This window comes from Ranitomeya variabilis, chromosome 8 (genome assembly GCF_051348905.1).
Source record: "Ranitomeya variabilis isolate aRanVar5 chromosome 8, aRanVar5.hap1, whole genome shotgun sequence".
Lineage (NCBI taxonomy): Eukaryota > Metazoa > Chordata > Amphibia > Anura > Dendrobatidae > Ranitomeya > Ranitomeya variabilis.
In genome coordinates, this window is record NC_135239.1 from 128,662,623 (window position 1) to 128,683,319 (window position 20,697).

A 20,697-nucleotide genomic window follows, 5' to 3' on the forward strand; every position below is an offset into this window, starting at 1 on the left:
ACATACCTGCCGAATCACGACAGCACTGCGAGCAATGTGATGATTCACGAGTCTGCAGTCACAGAGTGATTTGCATCTTAAAACTGGACAACTCCTTTAACATGTTTACCTCCAGCTGCTTCATAGCCGATATTCCTACTACTGTATTGCCTGTCTGACAGCTGCTCAATGAAAAACCTGACAGTACTCGGATCAGCTCAGATGAGTGTTTCTATTGATCAGACAAATCACATATTTTGCTCATGTATTATTTTTAAACAGGATACACATTTTCAGATATGTAGCAAAGTATGTTATGCTTCTCATCATTACCTAGGATTTTTTTTTTTTACAATGCTCTATACTGATCACACCTTGACCTGCCTACAAAGTCTCAGATATCACATATGGAACCATATAATTTTCAGTTTTAACATAGCCATGAAGCACATTATGGTTTGCTACATCTGTACATGATCCAAACCAGTAGTAGAATGAAGTGACAGAACCATCAGTAGATAAATGCAGCGACAGAAACACCATTAGTAGATGAATGCAGGTCTGACCTCGGCCTAATACTGTATAATCATGGTTTTTGCTATTTAAATGGCATTGTTTGGTACCAATCCCATTGGGGCTAAACTTTTCAGGTGTTGGCCAGTGTTCCACAGCCCTTGTCCTCACAGGGCATGATTTTTTATTTCTGTGTGTTTTTTAAATGTTTTTAATATTTTTTGTGTGGTTTACATATAGTCTAATAAAATTTGATATATTTTTTTATGGTGATCCCTGCCTGAATGCATGACAGTCTATTCTCTCCTTTTCTCATGGCCAGTATTAGGCAGCGCTTTGGACACAGCACATGTCTGCTCCATCCAAAGTGCTGCTGACTTTTAAACTTAGGCGATTCCTCATGGGTTCATTGAACCGTGCAGAATTACTGTGTCTAAAATATTGTACTGGTGACATTTATCTTGCAGAGACAGAGCGTCCCCGCAAAATAAAGACATGCTGCGGTCTGTAAAGATGTGCTGCATGTGTGTCTCTGCAGGGAAGCCGGGGGCGTCATTGCATGCGTAGTGGAGATGGGATTTCATTAAATCTCATCCACTATGCTGCAACATCTGGACTCTGCAGGTGTACACAGCGTCCAACTCGCAGCGTGTATTGAATGTGGGAACGTCCCCACACACTCTCATACACGCGCACACACACACACACACACACACACACACACACTCTTAGGGCTCATGCCCACATGCGATAAACTCGGACGAGTCTCGCACGTCAATACCCAGCACTGCTGCCAGCACTCGGACTGGAGCATTCAGCTGCATTTATTTCTATGCAGCTGAACTCTCCAATCCGAGTGCCGGGTATTGACGTGCGAGACTTGTCCAAGTTTCTCACATGTGAGTATGAGCCCTTACGCACTCATACACATATATATATATATATATATATATATATATATATATATATATATATATATATATATATATATATATATATATATACACACACACACACACGCACACACTCATATATACACACACACTCATATATATACACACACACACAATGCCATGCGGCTGCCCTCTTGGACTACTAACACCGTTGCCCATTTCCTATACACAGCAAATGACATATCTCTAATCTTCAGCAGCTCAGCTTCTGCTCCTCATCGGAGCGCTGCTCACCAGTCTTCACACCGCATCCCCGCCCTGCATTGCCAGCAGCAGCAGTGTGACGAGGTCGCAGCATGATGACCTCATCACTCTGCTGCACGCTAGTCCGCGGTCCGGGAACAACCGCGATGCTCTGCTCTATGTCGGATATCATGCATTTAAATGTATTTTCGCATCTCAGAGGTGAATACATGTGGATGCATCATGCAAGATCAGGAAGGAGTCTGCTGACCCGGCAACAAATTAAGTTTTGGTGGCTGCAATCAAAAGTACAGTGTCGGTCCTCCGGCGGCCCTGAACAGGTGCCTGGGGACCGGCCCAGGGGAAAAATGCATCCCTGCCACCCAGCCCAGCCCACCACTGCCAGCCTCCCCTGTTCCCCAGTGTACAACAGCTCTAGCCTCCCCTGTCACCAGTATGTAGCAGCACCAGCCTCCCCTGTTCCCCAGTATATAGCAGCTCCAGCCTCCCCTGTTCCCCAGTATATAGCAGCACCAGCCTCCCCTGTTCACCAGTATGTAGCTCCAGCCTCTGCTGTCAGCAGTATATATAGCTCCAGCCTCCCCTGTCAGCAGTATATAGCACCAGACTCCCTTGTCACCAGTATATAGCACCAGATTCCCCTGTCACCAGTATATAGCACCAGATTCCCCTGTTCGCCAGTGTATAGCACCAGATTCCCCTGTCACCAGTATATAGCACCAGATTCCCCTGTTCACCAGTATATAGCACCAGATTCCCCTGTCACCAGTATATAGCACCAGATTCCCCTGTCACCAGTATATAGTACCAGATTCCCCTGTCGCTAGCCTCCTCCCATCTTCAGCTCTTTGAGCGCTCACCTGCTCCTGCGTCTTCTTCCCATGTCGTCTTCCTCGGACCTCCTCTGCTGTGATGTGTGCAGTGAGAGAGATGATCTCATCCTCTTTACATGCAGACTCAACACTGTAGTGATGTGTTGTTCCTGAAGGAGCCAATACAAAGAGCCGGCTCCCTGTTTTGAATGAAAGGAGACGGCTCTGCAATGTGAGTGAGCCGAGTTTTTCTTTCTTCTTACACAGACAGACAGTTCCATTTCTCCTGTCACCCTTGAGAAAATAAAAAATTGCGGACTAAAAAATCATTTTTGAGGGAAAAAAAAAATATTTTTTTATTTTCACGGCTCTGCGTTATAAACTTCTGTGAAGCACTTGGGGGGTAATAAGTGCTCACCACACATCTAGATAAGTTCCGTGGGAGGTCTAGTTTCCAAAATGGGGTCACTTGTGGGGGAGCTCCAATGTGTAGGCACACAGGGGCTCTCCAAACGCGACATGGTGTCCGCTAATGATTAGAGCTAATTTTTATTCAAAAAGTCAAATGGCGCTCCTTCCCAGTAGTTTACCCCCACATGTGAGGTATCGGTGCACTCAGGAGAAGTTGCCCAACAAATTTTAGGGTTCATTTTATCCTGTTGCCCATGTGAAAATGAAAAAATTGAGGCTAAAAGAAAGTTTTTGTGAAAACAAAGTACTTTTTCATTTTTACGGATCAATTTGTGAAGCACCTGGGGGTTTAAAGTGCTCACTGTGCATCTAGATAAGTTCCTTGGGGGGTCTAGTTTCCAAAATGGGGTCACTTGTGGGGGAGCTCCAATCTTTAGGCAAACAGGGGCTCTCCAAACGCAACATGGTGTCCGCTAAAGATTGGAGCCAATTTTTCACCTGAAGGGTTAATAAACTTCTTGAATGTGGTTTTGAGCACCTTGAGGGGTGCAGTTTTTAGAATGGTGTAACTGTTGGGTATTTTCAGCCATACAGACCCCTCAAACTGACTTCAAATGTGAAGTGGTCCCCAAAAAAATTGGTTTGTAAATGTTGTTGTAAAAATGAGAAATCGCTGGTCAAAGTTTAACCCTTATAACTTCCTAGCCCAAATTTTTTTTTTTCCAAAATTGTGCTGATGTAAAGTAGACATGTGGGAAATGTTATTTATTAACAATTTTGTGTCACATAACTCTCTGGTTTAACAGAATAAAAATTCAAAATTTGAAAATTGCGAAATTTTCAACATTTTCTCCAGATTTCCGTTTTTTTCGCAAATAAACGCAAATATTATCGACCTAAATTTACCACTAACATGAAGCCCAATATAAATAAAGTAAATAAACATGGCACTCTGTGGGGATATGACGTTTTGGTGCTCGAGTAGGGTATCCAACCCTCAATAGGAATGTCTAAGAATAATCCGGCACTCAAAAGGTTTGTGAAAATCAGAAAATACAGTTTATTCTTATCCAGACACAGAACCAGTTTGTTGTTTGAACATTTTCGGTCCCAGGTGGACCTTCTTCAGAACAGTTCAATTTATCTGGAATGTTAGGATAATACGTATGGCCAGTAGGGGAGTCCCTCTGATAATATATAAGCTATCACCAACACTAAATACAGTGTATAGACCTGGGGTAAGTAGTGCACTAAGGCGCTTAGGGGATCCGGAGGTCAGCACGTAGTGGAACTCCAGCGCTGGTGGCGTTCTGTGTCGCCGGGGGAAGCGTACTGCATTTAGTGTTGGTGATAGCTTATATATTATAATATATAAGCTTTCACCAACACTAAATGCAGTACGCTTCCCCCGGCGACACAGAACGCCACCAGCGCTGGAGTTCCACTACGTGCTGACCTCCGGATCCCCTAAGCGCCTTAGTGCACTACTTACCCCAGGTCTATACACTGTATTTAGTGTTGGTGATAGCTTATATATTATCAGAGGGACTCCCCTACTGGCCATATGTATTATCCTAACATTCCAGATCAATTGAACTGTTCTGAAGAAGGTCCACCTGGGACCGAAAACGTTCAAGCAACAAACTGGTTCTGTGTCTGGATAAGAATAAACTGTATTTTCTGAAGCCCAATATGTCACGAAAAAACAGTCTCAGAATCGCTAGGATCCGTTGAAGCGTTCCTGAGTTATTACCTCATAAAGGGACACTGGTCAGAATTGCAAAAAGTGTCCAGGTCATTAAGTTCAAAATAGGCTGGTGAAGGGGTTAAAAGACTTTATTCTGCATGTGTGTGTTTTTTTAACCCTTTACAAACTATAGGATTAGTAATGGATAGGTGTCTTATTGACACCTCTCCATTATTAATGGACTTTAATATCACCTTAAAATACAAAGGTGACATTAACCCCTTATTACCCCATATGCCACTGCTACAGGGCAGTGGGAAGAAAGGCGGCTAAGTGCCAGAATTGGCGCATCTTATAGATGCGCCTTTTCTAGGGTGGCTGGGGGCAGATGTTTTTAGCCGGGGGGAGGGGACAATAACCATAGTCCCTCTCTAGGCTATTAATATCTGCCCTCAGTCACTGGCTTTCCCTCTCTGGTGCAGAAAATTGTGCCGTAGCCCATGCTAGTTATTTCTGTGAAAACATTCTTTTATTAAATAAATACAGGTCCCAAATTTTACACCCAGATACTACTAACAGTATTAGATTCTGACATCTATAAATCTAACTGTTCTGCAATGGTTTACTGTATGTAACCATGTCTCCTATCCTGTCGGTTTCTGCAATGATTTTACAGAAGCCAACAAATGAATTATCGGCTATTCTGCTATCTGTCTATGAAATATAAAGATATATACACTCACCGGCCACTTTATTAGGTACACCATGCTAGTAACGGGTTGGACCCCCTTTTGCCTTCAGAACTGCCTCAATTCTTCGTGGCATAGATTCAACAAGGTGCTGGAAGCATTCCTCAGAGATTTTGGTCCATATTGACATGATGGCATCACACAGTTGCCGCAGATTTGTCGGCTGCACATCCCAAAGATGCTCCATACAAGGCAGGATGGATCCATGCTTTCATGTTGTTTAAGCCAAATTCTGACCCTACCATCCGAATGTCGCAGCAGAAATCGAGACTCATCAGACCAAGCAACGTTTTTCCAATCTTCTACTGTCCAATTTCGATGAGCTTGTACAAATTGTAGCCTCAGTTTCCTGTTCTTAGCTGAAAGGAGTGGTACCCAGTGTGGTCTTCTGCTGCTGTAGCCCATCTGCCTCAAAGTTCGACGCACTGTGCGTTCAGAGATGCTCTTAGGCCTACCTTGGTTGTAACGGGTGGCGATTTGAGTCACTGTTGCCTTTCTATCAGCTCGAACCAGTCTGCCCATTCTCCTCTGACCTCTGGCATCAACAAGGCATTTCCGCCCACAGAACTGCCGCTCACTGGATTTTTTTTCTTTTTCGGACCATTCTCTGTAAACCCTAGAGATGGTTGTGCGTGAAAATCCCAGTAGATCAGCAGTTTCTGAAATACTCAGACCAGCCCTTCTGGCACCAACAACCATGCCACGTTCAAAGGCACTCAAATCACCTTTCTTCCCCATACTAATGCTCGGTTTGAACTGCAGGAGATTGTCTTGACCATGTCTACATGCCTAAATGCACTGAGTTGCCGCCATGTGATTGGCTGATTAGAAATTAAGTGTTAACAAGAAGTTGGACAGGTGTACCTAATAAAGTGGCCGGTGAGTGTATATCACCTATTATATATATGTATATATGTAATATATCTTTATAACCTGTCAGTGTGTTTTTTACATTAGCCGCATATTATATGTCAGATTTTCAAAGGACACTGGTGCGTAAAAATCACACAGCACTCGCATGATGCGAGTGCTGTGCGATTTTTTTTTTTTTAGCGCACCCATTGACTTCTATTGCGGGATGCGATCCGTTGTCTGATTACATTCGCAGCATGCTGCGATTTTTTTTTCAGCCCAATTGTGATCTGATCTGAGCTGCAAAAAAAACGCAGATGAGCATACAATCATAGATTGACATTGGTCCGAATTCAATCCGATTTTTTTATTGGATTGAATTCGTCCAATTTCATCGCAAGTGGGCATGAGCCCTTAGCTATAAAGTTATGGCATAAATGAGCCCTTAGCGAGGATACATTACAGGCCACTTTGGTAACTGGTTACTCATGTGCGTTACATAGCGCTTCTGAATCAAGTTGTTTGTCTTCCCAAAGAGAAGTGAACAAAGTCTGCCTGTATTCCTGCCTTTTGTCTTAAGAAGGACTACCTATGTTTGCCAAACATTCAGCAAATTGCGAGGCGCTATGCTAATTTCTGTGTGAAATGTTTCCAATCTGGTTGATCTCATAACTTCATGACTGTGGATTTCATTTATTTTTAGCTGTTGCTGTGAAATGTTCAGAATAACTCTTTGCCACCATTACCCGCATTCTATGGGTGTATTCATGTGTAAATATACAGCTGAATATTTTTACCAAAAAAACAAGTATTTTTATTACTCCAGGGCATCTTCAGTGAAAACAGAGGAACTTTACAAATAACCGTTTCATACTAGAAAACAAGTGGTCCCGTTATGTGGTCATACTGTCTTCCATCTGTCCCCTTCCTCCTTTTACATAAAACTAGTTACATTTGTGCTCAAAAGTTTACATACCCTGGCAGAATTTTTGCTTTCTTGGCATTTTTTTTCAGAGAAGATAAATGATAACACCAAAACTTTTTCTCCACTAATGGCTAGTGGTTGGGTGAAGCCATTTATCGTCAAACTACTATGTTTTCTCTTTTTTCATCATAATGCCAACCAAAGCATCCAAATCACCCTGATCAAAAGTTCACATGCCCTGGTGATTTTGGCCTGATAGCATGCAAAGAAGTTGACACAATGGGGTTGACTGGCTACTAAAGATAACATTCTCTCCTGTGACCTGTTTGCTTGTAATCAGTGTGTGTGCATAAAAGCGTGAGTGAGTTTCAGGGTATGTGCACACGTTGCGGATTTCTTGCAGAAATTTCCTGAAGAAAACCGGAAATTTTCTGCAAGAAATCCGCATTTTTTTTTTTGCGTTTTTTTTCCATTTTTTTCGCGTTTTTTTTAGCATTCTGCAAGCGTAATTAGCTTGCAGAATGCTAAAGTTTTCCAAGCGATCTGTAGCATCACTTGGAAAACTGACTGACAGGTTGGTCACACTTGTCAAACATACTGTTTGACAAGTGTGACCAACTTTTTACTATAGATGCAGCTTATGCAGCATCTATAGTAAAAGATAGAATGTTTAAAAATAATAAAAAAAATAAAAAAAATGCTTATACTCACCCAGACATCTCCTCAGCGGCGTCCGTTCCTCTTCCTATAGCTGGTCTGTGCGCACAGGACCTTCCGTGACGTCACGGTCACGTGAGCGGTCACATGACCGCTCACGACCAATCACAGGACAGTGACGTCATCGGCAAGGTCCTTCGCCGCACATCAGCTACAGGAACCGAAGCGACAGCATGCAGTGGAGGCGGGAAGACATCGAGGGTGAGTATAGGACTATTTTTTATTTTAATTCTTATTTTTTGACCACTTATATGGTGCCCAGTGCGTGGAGGAGAGTCTCCTCTCCTCCACCCTGGGTACCAACCGCACATAATCTGCTTACTTCCCGCATCGTGGGCACAGCCCCGTGCGGGAAGTAAGCAGATCAATGGACCGCTAGGTGTGCGGAATCCCCTGCAATTCCGCATTTTAATGAACATGTTGCTTTTTTTTCCGCGATGCGATTTTTTCGCGGAAAAAAAGGCTACATTTGCACAAAAAATGCGGAATACACTTAAAATAATGGGAGGCATATGTAAGCGTTTTTTTCGCGTTTTTATCACGTTTTTATAGCGAAAAAACGCGAAAAATACTTAACGTGTGCACATGGCCTCAGGAATCCAGACAGACTCTTGCATGTTTCGTCAGCCACTGACGTTTCTGGATTGTGAGTCATGGGGAAGCAAAAGAATTGTCAACGGAGCTATGTGAAAAGGTAGTTGAACTGTTTAAAACATGAAAGGGATACAAAAAGTATCAAACTGTGATTAACAAATGGAAAATCAAGTGCTCTGTAAAAACAAAACCACAGTCAGGTAGACTAACAAAAAGTTAATTCACAAATGCCAGGAAAATTGTACGGGAAATAACATCAGCTGAAATACTGGACTCTCTGAAAACTAGTGGTGTGGCTGTTTCAAGATGCACAATAAGGAGGCACTTGAATTAAAATGGGCTGCATGGTCGAGTCGCCAGAAGAAAGCCATTACTGCGCAAATGCCACAAAGTACCTTGCCTACAATACGTAAAACAGCACGGAGACAAGCCTCAAAACTTCTCGAACAAGGTAATTTGGTGTGATGAGACCAAAATTTAACTTTTGGGCCACAACCATAAACATTACATTTGGAGAGAAGTCAACAAGGCCTATGATGAAAGGAACATTCCTACTGTAAGGCACAGAGGTGGATCGCTGATGTTTTGGGATGTGTGATCTACAAAGGCACAGGAAACTTCGTCAAAGTTGAAGGAAAGATGAATGCAGCACATTATCAGCAAATACTGGAGGCAAATCTGCAATCATAAACCCGGAAGCTGCGCATGGGATGTACCTGAATGTTCCAACATGACAACGATGTAAAACACAAGGCCAAGTCGACCTGTCATTGGCTACAGCAGAACAAAGTGAAGGTTCTGGAGTGGCCTTCTCAGTCTCTTGACCTCAATATCATTGAGCCACTCTGGGGAACCCCTCAAGCGCGCAGTTCATGCTAGACAGCCCAGGAATTTACAGGAACTGGAGCCTTTTTGCCAAGAAGAATGGGCAGCTTTACCATCTGAGAAAATAAAGAACCTCATCCACAATTATTAAGAACTGGGGTATGTGAACTTTTGATCAGGGTCATTTGGATGTTTTGGGTTGTCATTATGATTTAAAAAGAGAAAACAGTAGTTTGACAATAAATGGCTTCACCCAACCACTAGCCATGAGCGGAGAAAAAGTTTTGGTATTATCATTCATATTCTCTGAAAAAAGGCCAAAAATGCAAAAATTCTGCTGGGGTATGTGAACTTTTGAGCACAGCTCTGTTTTAAGAACATGCAAAGGCTAGATATAACGACTACCCAGGGTTTGTGGATTGTCTGATAACATGCGGTTGCGCTGCCTGCATAGCGGCCATAGCCTCAAATGGTAGGAGAGATCAATCAAAATTATTTGTAAAGTTGCTCTTCATTTTCTGCATTCTTTTCAAACCAGAATAACCTCACAATATTTTTTAATTCACCCCACTTTATTCCCCTATTTTTTGTTTATTCACACTATCACAATCTATACCATCCCGGATGGTTACAATTAGTGTTTGGCAACTGCTTTATGGGCTTCTTTCACTACACAGTACAAAAGTCACTGTCAAGTCATCATCTATTATGTGTTTCTTATATAGCGCCAACGTATTCCACAGTGCTTTACAGACAACCACTGAGCCACCGTGCTACCCATAAATTGTGCAGACCAGCATTTTGGGAATAGATGCAATGTAGAATGCAGTTGTGTACAACCTAAGGATAATCCCTGTTTAATCATTCACATCTTTGTCCCTTTTGATTCTGTAATTGGTTTAGATCATATTGTTTATTTCATGAAATGGGTGAACCCCTACCGGTTAATGACATTGTTATTTTTCGACATGGTTGACTCACAAAAGTTTACGTTTGCTATTTTTTTTATATGTACAGCTAAACGACAAAGAATTACTGTCCTTTCAGAGTTAATGCTATAATTTTCTCTTTTGTGCCCTTCTTCTGTCCTGGTGTCTCCATTTTACTTACCGTATATACTCAAGTATAAGCCGAGTTTTTCAACACGTTTTTTTAGTACTGAAAACACCCTCTTCTGCTTATACACGAGTCAATTGTCCCAGAAGCCAGAGGGTGAGGGGGAGCGGCGGAGCAGTAGGTCACAGAGGCAGGAGCCGGCGTCTGTGGTTAAAGCCTGTACCGCTGCTGTAATAGCGCACAGTGCCAGCTGCAGCCACCAGCTTCAAGCATATATCCTACAAACCTACCGGCACACCGTCGCTGGCACTGTATCTCTTTTGTTATGGCGCCAGCAGATCTTCCTGTCCTGAGCAATCACATCACCCCGCTCATTAAGGTAATGCATATGCACGTCTCTCCACTCCCATGGGCGTGGAGTGCATATTCATTACAGACAGAGCTGCTGGTGCTGGAACAAATGAGATGCAGTGCCACCGCAGGCGCACAGGAAGGTAAATAGGATTTTTTTTTTTTTAACAGGAATCATGCATACAAAGATAGGGGAGAAATAGCCATGCATACAATGGCAGTGACGGGTGAGCCATGCATACAAAGACGGGGATGGGGGAGCCATGCATACCACGATAGGGATGAGGGGACAATGATACCTGGTTTATACTCGAGTCAATAAGTTTACCCAGTATTTCATGGCAAAATTAGTTGCCTCAGCTTATACTCAAGTCGGCTTATACTTGAGTATAATACAGTATATTCTATCCCGCACTCCGATTCCTTGCAGTGAAAGGGTAAAACCCCAGAAACATTCCCTGATCTGTTTTGTTACCTATGCACTAAACTGCTTCCATTTTAACACTGTCACTACCCAGTGTCTTATTGCAGCACAGAAAAAGTTAATGTCCAAGTGACACATTTGGAAGAACTTGTTACAGAAAAAGAAGCAACATTGTGTTTAATTGCAGTTCATTGTAATTCAGATGTCCTCATTCTCCCATATTGCCCAGTTTTATTTGGTACCATGAGTTCACAGCTAAGACAAGGAAAAGAGAAAGCATTTACCACCCTGCTCAGAGAGCTCAATCACAGCTAAAGACTTATTTCCATTAAAATCCAAGAAACTAGATGGTTTTGTTCCCATGCCACCCCTAATCAGGAATTGGCAAAGGATGAAAAGCCTGGCAATTCGTTTCTAGAAGAAATGCCACCTGGCTGAGTTCTAAAAAAGATGCTCCCAACTGTTATTTTATACTTTTTCATGCCGGCGTGTCAGGGGCACTGACAGCTCATTGACAAGGATAGGTTTTTATGCGCTGTATTTTTAAATAACTAAATATTAGTAGAATAACAGTTTTTCTTAAATTTCCTTAATGCATACATTTCAGAGGCCCCTGCCTATCTGATAGACCTAATGCATGATAAAAATGCAGAGATTCGAAAAGTATGTGACAACACCCTTGATATCATAGCGGTAAGTTTAGCAACATATTTTTTCTGTATGACTGAAGCATGTGTCTTTTTGACAAAAGTTGTCAGATTAATGTGAATCAGTAATGCAAGATTGTTCTTCATACAGATTTAGTTGGTTCATCCTAGGTATAAACCTCCACAGTTATCATTTTCCCATGTAGGAGTATGATGAAGAATGGGCAAAAAAGATACAGAGTGAGAAATTCCGTTGGCATAACTCTCAGTGGCTTGAGATGGTGGAAAGCCGTCAAATGGATGAAAATGAGCAATATCTTTATGGAGATGAACCAATTGAACCATTTCTCCATGAAGGAGATATACTGGAAAGACCGGACTTGTACTACAGTGCAGGTGAGATGCTATCTCAATGGTAAATCTGGTTCTAAAGTGAAGCTGTCGCCAAATATCACAATACATTGTGCAGTGCATATACCGTATATACTCGAGTATAAGCCGAGATTTTCAGCCCTTTTTTTTAGGCTGAAAGTGCCCCTCTCGGCTTATACTCGAGTCCTGGCGAGGTCCCTGCATCTCCGGTCTCCGAACGCTGACAGCTTCTTCTAGCGTTGAGCGGTCACATGGTACCGCTCATTACAGTAATGAATATGGACCTAACTCCACTCTCATAGGGGTGGAGCCACATATTCTTTACTGTAATGAGTGGTAACGGTGACCACTTAACGCTGGAAGAAGCTGTCAGCGACCGGAGATGCAGGGACCGCGCCAGGAGCAGGTGAGTATAATGGGGAGGGGGAGCACTGCGCGATATTCACCTCTCCTCGTTCCGGGCGCCGCTCCGTCTTCTGCGTCCTCTGCTCAGGTCAGAGGGCGCGATGACGTGGTTGAACCTTAGTGCAGAGGACACGGAAGACACAGTGGTGCCGGAACGAGGACCGGTGAGTTTTGCAAGTGCCGGGGGCCTGAGCGACAAGAGGCGAGTATGTCATTTTTTATTTTTTTTTTAATCGCAGCAACAGCATATGGGGCAAATATCTCTATGGAGCATCTTATGGGGCCATAATCAACGTTTGTGCAGCACTATATGGGGCAAATATCTCTATGGAGCATCTTATGGGGCCATAATCAACATTTGTGCAGCATTATATTGGGCAAATGTCTCTATGGAGCATCTTATGGGGTCCTTATTAGCCTTTATGCAGTACTGTATGGGGCAAATGTGTCTATGGAGCATCTTAGGGGGCCATTATTAACCTTTGTGCAGCATTATATGGAGCATCTTATGGGGCCCATCATGAACTGTATGGAGCATCTTATGGGGCCCATCATGAACTGTATGGAGCAATATATAGGGCTCCTGATTCAATATGGATATTCAAAAACACAACCTACTGATATTTCAATTAATTTTACTTTTATTGGTACCTATTGTAATTTCTGAAATTTACTGGTAGCTGCTGCATTTTCCACCCTAGGCTTATACTTGAGTCATTAAGTTTTCCCAGTTTTTTGTGGCAAAATTAGGGGGGTCGGCTTATACTCAAGTCGGCTTATACTCGATTATATACAGTATTCATAAAGAGATCTTAGACCTGATGAGATGCTGTATTTCCTTTGAAAGTCTGTATGAATAGCTGTATAATGCTTTCTGAAAGTTTAACTCCACCTCTGACCTTCTATCCTGATTGTCAGCTCCTCTGTGTCCCTCCTGCTGCAGAGACATTGCACTGCTCAGTACCAGCTGCATCTGTTAGGCCGGTTTCACACTTGCGTTTGGGTAGTGTGCGTAGGGCTGCGTACTTCCTCCCTTAAACTCCGCCTACAAATTAACTTCTCTTAAGTTCTGCCTACTTCTGCATGCATCCTGCGTACCTATCTTTAATATTGGGTACGCAGGGACATGCGTTGTATGTGGATGCATCCGCATGCGTCGTTTTGACGTGCTCACTGACCACACGGGAACGCAACATGAGGTATTCAATTCTGAGCTAAAATTCTCATCCTTATAACAGGATTGTACAGCCATTCTGAAATGAATATTTAAAGTAAATATAGCAGTCTCATTTGCATGAAGAGCTCTGTTTTATCTTGAATGCAGTTTGTATTGTAAATTTGGTGACCTATCCACTGTAGTTTTAGATTGTTCATATACAGTAGTGTTCAAAATAATAGCAGTCCAATTCACTAACCAGATTAATCACTGGTTTTGGTATAAATAATACTACCACATGTCAAACAATTTACCAGTTGGTGCAGTAGATTCTAAGAAAGCCAACAGACTCCTCATTCATGATCTGCATGTTTTTGAGTCTGTATTAGACTAATTAATTGAAAGGGGGTGTATTCAAAATAATAGCAGTCTGGAGTTCAATTAGTGAGGTCAATCATTCTGTGAAGACACAGGTGTGAATCAAGTGGCCCTTATTTAAGGGTGTAGCCAGGACATGTTGTACATGCGTTTCTCCTTGAAAGCTTGAGAAATATGAGTCGAGACATTGTTCAGAAGAATTTAGCCAAAGGCTTAGCCAATGATCAACTCCAGGAGGATCAAAGACATTATCATGTTGCCTGTGAGTACTGTGACGGTTACAAGATGCCTGTGTGAAGCTAACCTCTTAGCAAGAAGTCCCCGCAATGCCACTGTTAAAAAAAAAACAAAACAAAAAAAAACGTACTGAAGCAGATACAGTTTGCCAAAGAACACATCAACTGGCCTATAGAGAAATGTTATGGCAAGCACCATTTTTTTGCTATCATATGCTGGGGCAGTAGTGTGTGAGTAGCTGACGCTAATAAGCCCAACAAACTTATCAAGAAGGCAAGAGCGGCTGTTGGCCTCCATCTGGACTCCTTTGAGGAGATATTGGAGGATAGAATTCAGAAGATGTGTAGGGCTATAATGAATAATAATACACACCCACTATGCGATCTGTTCTTGAAGCAGAAGAGCACATTCAGCAGCCATCTAATCCGACGAAGGTGTAAGAAGGAGAAATTCAGGAAATCATTTGTCCCTACTGCTATGGGAATGTATAATAATTTCTTAAGGGAGGTAGACACCAATGACTGATTGCAGGTGTACTAATGTCAATTAAGTGACTTATATACCTGTACTGGCCACATTTATTTGTTATGTAATGTTGGTATACTTGTGCAAGATTTGTGTCCTAATATTTTATGTACTGCTGTTTGTATTGCTGCTGTAATACCGTAATTTCCCCCGGGATGAATAAAGTGTATCGTATCGTAAATGGAGAAACATTTTGTAGACTGATGAAAGTAAAATTGTTCTTTTTGGGACCAAGGGCCACAGACAGTTCATCAGACAATCCCCAAACTCTGTATTCATGCCAAAGTACACTCTGAAGACAGTGAAGCATGGTGGTGCAAGCATCATGTTATGGGCATGTTTCTCTTAGTATGGTGCTGAACCTATTTACTGCATACCAGGGATCATGGACCAGATTGCATATATTATAATACTGGAAGAGGTCATGTTGCCTTACGCTGAAGAGGATATGCCCCTGAAATGGGTGTTTCAACAAGACAGCGATCCTTAACATACCAGTAAACAAGCAAAATCTTGGTTATATTCCAACAAAATTGTGGTTATAGTGTGGCCGGCCCAATCTCCGGACCTTAATTCAATAGAATGTTTGTGTGGTGACATCAAAAATGCCGTTTCTGAGGCAAAGTCAACGAATGCCGAAAAATTGTGGGATGCAGGCAAAGCATCCTGGGCTGGAATAGCATTTGACAGGTGCCAGAAGTTGGTTGTCCCTATGCAACATAGATGTGAATCAGTTCTAAAAAGCTGTGGGTATACAGCTAAATATTAGGTTCACGATTCGCAGGAATACTTAATCCTCAAAAAATAGTACATATTGTGAGTTTGTAAAGAAAAATGCAGACACTGCTATTTTTTGGAACAGCACAATATTTTTTTTTTTCTGTAAAGTAGTTAAAAATTCTATACATTTCTCTTCAGGCTTTAAATTAGAAAGTCATGTACAATGTTCCCAATGCATCAAAATAAAAGCTAGTATAAAGATTTTGTGATTAACTCATGTTTTGAACACTCTTATTATTTTGAACATTACTGTATGGTTAGACTGCTTGCATACTAGAAGCATATTTTATGTGAATCATGTCTCTAACATTCTTCTGCTATTGTAATTTCTCTCGAGGTCAACCTACTGGATGTAGCAATACTAGAAGTCAATATCAACTGTTTAACGAGCCTCGACTTAGGGTACCGTCTCACAAAACGATTTACCAACGGTCACGACCAGCGATACGACCTGGCCGTGATCATTGGTAAGTCGTTGTGTGGTCGCTGGAGAGCTGTCACACAGACAGCTCTCCAGCGACCAACTATGCCGAAGTCCCCGGGTAACCAGGGTAAACATCGGGTTACTAAGCGCAGGGCCGCTCTTAGTAACCTGATGTTTACCCTGGTTACCAAAAAAACCAAACAGTACATACTCACATTCCGGTGTCCGTCAGGTCCCTTGCCGTCTGCTTCCCGCACTGACTGACTGCCGGCCGTAAAGTGAAAGCAGAGCACAGCGGTGACGTCGGTTTTTTTTACATTTACGATGGTAACCAGGGTAAACATCGGGTTACTAAGCGCGGCCCTGCGCTTAGTAACCCGATGTTTACCCTGGTTACAAGCGAAAGCATCGTTGGATCGGTGTCACACACACCGATCCAACGATGACAGCGGGAGATCCAGCGACGAAAGAAAGTTCCAAACGATCTGCTACGACGTATGATTCTCAGCAGGGTCCCTGATCGCTGCTGCGTGTCAGACACAGCGATATCGTATGGATCGGATCGTGCCGTCGTAGCGACAAAAGTGCCACTGTGAGACGGTACCCTTAGGATCCACAAGGCTCGTTAAAGAGTCGATATAGATATTTAGGATTGCTACATCCAGTAGATGAGGCTACGGTTGAAGTCCCCTTCCTTTCTAAAAAGGATATTTGCATATTTAATTTCCCACACGAACATCGCATAGCCTAAAAGTCTACTTACGCTGGCTTGAGACTTTCCATAAGTAGAAATGTTCCGCTTTCTACATCTTGGGATTTCTCCCATCAATTTATGCCCACTGTTCCCTGATCAATAGTAGGAAAGGCTGCTGCTAGTTATGGAGGCAATTCAAATATTTACATAAAAGTATAATTTCTTGCATATAAGTCACACGTATAAAAAGTTGAGTTTCTTTACAGATTTCTTTCTTTTTACTCCTGTCCTTTGAAATATATAAATGCTTTAAAAATTCTGCTAGTTGCTCTTGGTATGGTCATCTGTGCATCCAGAAGAACACAAAATTTCCACTGTAATGACAACTGCAATTGTTTACCTCATTTCTTTGTGGACTATAAGAAGCACTTGTTTTGAGAGTTTGAGCACTGAATATGTAGTGCCGTACAGAAGATGATGGGGTGGTAAACAAATTGGCCACTTACACGTCGCATTATTCAGGAGGACTGGTATAACACGTATGTGCTGCCTCCCTTCTGGGACCTGCATTGTGCACAAACAGCAACTTACATATATGTCATTGACGTGCCCACTTAATTGATAGGGTGTGTTTCTCTAGTGGCACAACACAAACTTGATACAAGATATTGAATACTTGCAGTGCCTTGCGAAAGTATTTGGCTCTCTGGAACTGTTCAAACTTTTCCCACATATCGTGCTTCAAACATAAAGATACCAAATGTAAATTTTTGGTGAAGAACCAACAAGTGAAACAGAATTGTGAAGTTGTATGAAACATATTGGTTATTTTAAATTTTTGTGCAAATTCAAAGACTGAAAAGTGGGGCGTGCAATATTATTCAGCCCCTTTAACTTAATACTTTGTTGCACCACCTTTTGCTGCGATTACAGCTGCAAGTCGCTTGGGGTAGGTCTCAATCAGTTTTGTACATCGAGAGACTGAAATTCTTGCCCATTCTTCCATGGCAAACAGCTCGAGCTCAGTGAGGTTTGATGGAGATCGTTTGTGAACACCAGTTTTCAGCACTTTCCACAGATTCTCGATTGGATTGAGGTCTGGACTTAGACTTGGCCATTCTAACACCTGGATACTTTTTTTTGTGAACCATTCCATTGTTGATTTTGCTTTATGTTTGAGATTGTCTTGTTGGAAGACAAATCTCCGTTCCAGTTTCAGGTCTTTTGCAGACTCCAACAGGTTTTCTTCAAGAGTGGTCCTTTATTTGGCTCCATCTATCTTCCCATCAATTTTAACCATCTTCACTGTCCCTGCTGAAGAAAAGCAGGCCCAAACCATGATGATGCCACCACCATGTTTGACAGTGGGGATGGTGTGTTCAGGGTGATGAGCTGTGTTGCCTTTACGCCAAACATATCGTTTGGCATTGCCAAAAAGTTCGATTTTGGTTTCATCTGACCAGAGCACCTTCTTCCACATGTTTGGTGTGTCTCCCAGGTGGCTTGTTGCAAACTTTAAAGGGAACCTGTCACCCCGTTTTTTCCGTATGAGATAAAAATACTGTTGAATAGGGCCTGAGCTGTGCTGGACAATAGTGTATTTTGTGGACCCCGATTCCCCACCTATGCTGCCGAAATACGTTACCAAAGTAGCCGTTTTCGCCTGTCAATCAGGCTGGTCTGGTCAAAAGGGTGTGGTGTCTTCCCCCAGATCTTGCTTAGTTTTCCGTTGGTGGTGTAGTGGTGTGCGCATGCCCAAGGTCCCAAATCCACGTCACAGGGGAGTGAAAAGATTGCGATGTGCTGTATTTCATTGGTGATCGGTGGGCGCGGCCATCTTCCTTTGGCCGCGCGTGCGCAGAAGCGGCGCTCTGCTGGCTGCGGCTTCAGGAATGAGATGCGAACTCTGCTTCAGGAAAATGGCCGCCGCGATCTCCATCTGCGCACACGCGGCATCCCGCGGCCATTTTCCTGAAGCCACGGCCAGCAGAGCGCCGCTTCTGCGCACGCGCGGCCAAAGGAAGATGGCCGCGCCCACCGATCACCAATGAAATACAGCACATCGCGATCTTTTCACTCCCCTGTGACGTGGATTTGTGACCTTGGGCATGCGCACACCACTACGCCACCAACGGAAAACTAAGCAAGATCTGGGGGAAGACACCACGCCCTTTTGACCAGACCAGCCTGATTGACAGGCGAAAACGACTACTTTGGTAACGTATTTCGGCAGCATAGGTGGGGAATCGGGGTCCACAAAATACACTATTTTAATGCACAGCTCAGGCCCTATTTAACAGTATTTTTATCTCATACGGAAAAAACGGGGTGACAGGTTCCCTTTAAATTACACTTTTTATAGATATCTTTGAGAAATGGCTTTCTTCTTGCCACTCTTCCATAAAGGCCAGATTTGTGCAGTGTATGACTGATTGTTGTCCTATGGACAGACTGTCCCACGTCAGCTGTAGATCTCTGCAGTTCATCCAGAGTGATCATGGGCCTCTTGGCTGCATATCTGATCAGTCTTCTCCTTGTTTGAGATGAAAGTTTAGCGGAACAGCTGGGTCTTGGTAGTTTTGCAGTGGTATGATACTCCTTCCATTTCAATATGAAAGCTTGCACAGTGCTCCTTGGGATGGTTAAAGTTTTGGAAATCATTTTGTATCCAAATCCAGCTTTAAACTTCTCCACAACAGTATCACGGACCTGCCTGTTGTGTTCCTTGGTCTTCATGATGCACTTTATGCTACAAACAGAACTCTGAGACTATCACAGAGCAGGTGCATTTATACGGAGACTTGATTACACAGAGGTGGATTATATGTATCATTATTAGACATTTAGGACAACATTGGATCATTCAGAGATTCACAATGAACTTCTGGAGTGAGTTTGCTGCACTGAAAGTAAAGGGGCCGAATAATATTGCACGCCCCACTTTTCAGTTTTTGAATTTCCCCAAAAATTAAAATAACCAATAAATTTTGTTCAACTTCACAATTGTGTTCCACTTGTTGTTGATTCTTCACAAAAAATTTACTTTTGGTATCTTTATGTTTGAAGCATGAGAAGTGGGAAAAAGGTTGAAAAGTTCCAGGGAGCCGATGTCACGATAATACTGGGTAGACTACAACTGATTACCCGGGCCCCTGCAATATCCCTCAGGCTAGGGAAACCCTGTCTGTCCCTCTCCCAGAGTTTACACTGATGGTGTGCATGTCTGGGCTGCCAGGCCTCTCCCTGATTCCTGCTTCAGAACTAAGCTGAAACCTCCACCCACCACCCAGTGATAAGACCTCACACCAACCCTTACAGAAAGCACAGACAGGGAAAACTAAAAACGCAACACGCCGCATACACACTAAGGGATACACTATAATGTGCACAGGGCAAAACGAGACCCAAATATAGGAAGGAGAAATATGACAAAGGATAATACACCACCAGATACGATATTTCCTCTCCAAGACCACCACTCCGAACCGAGATCACCAGGCACAAGACACAAGCTATAATCGGCGACGCCCAAAGCCCAGCAAAACTATTTAAAGGCAGTGGGCGTGACTCAGCCTTCAACCCGAGTACCAGACGGATTAACCCCGGATAATCTGGATCAAATCTAACCGGCACCACTGAGCATATAGTGGACAAATGAGGAATTACTACTGTCTGTCGGACGCCCTAGTGTGAACAGCGTCTGACATGACAGTACCCCGCCTTCTACGAGGGACCCCAGGGCCCTCAAGACTTATAGGACCCGGCTTGTCCGGATGGCAGCGGTGAAACATACTGACCAGCCGGTCTGCATGTATGTCCGAAGCTGGTACCCAAGACCTATCCTCCGGCCCATAACCACGCCAGTGTACCAAGTACTGTAATGTGCTGCGCACCACACGAGAGTCAACCACCTTGAAGACTTCAAACTCTAAATTGCCATCCACCAAGACTGGAGGAGGCATCGGCACCGCGTCCAAAGAACCCACCACCTTTTTTAATAACGATCTGTGGAACACGTTGTGAATCT

The 20,697-nt window shown here is 43.0% G+C and overlaps 1 protein-coding gene across 3 annotated transcripts in view; it reads left to right on the forward strand.

Moving 5' to 3' along the window:
- Positions 1 to 20,697, forward strand: part of KIFAP3 (kinesin associated protein 3) — an 811,853-nt gene that overhangs the window by 720,702 nt on the left and 70,454 nt on the right. For all 3 annotated transcript variants that reach the window (XM_077276224.1, XM_077276225.1, XM_077276226.1), the window contains 2 exons: positions 11,660 to 11,745; positions 11,906 to 12,095. In XM_077276224.1, the coding sequence (XP_077132339.1) occupies positions 11,660 to 11,745; positions 11,906 to 12,095 (276 nt within the window). The remainder of the gene's footprint in view (positions 1 to 11,659; positions 11,746 to 11,905; positions 12,096 to 20,697) is intronic.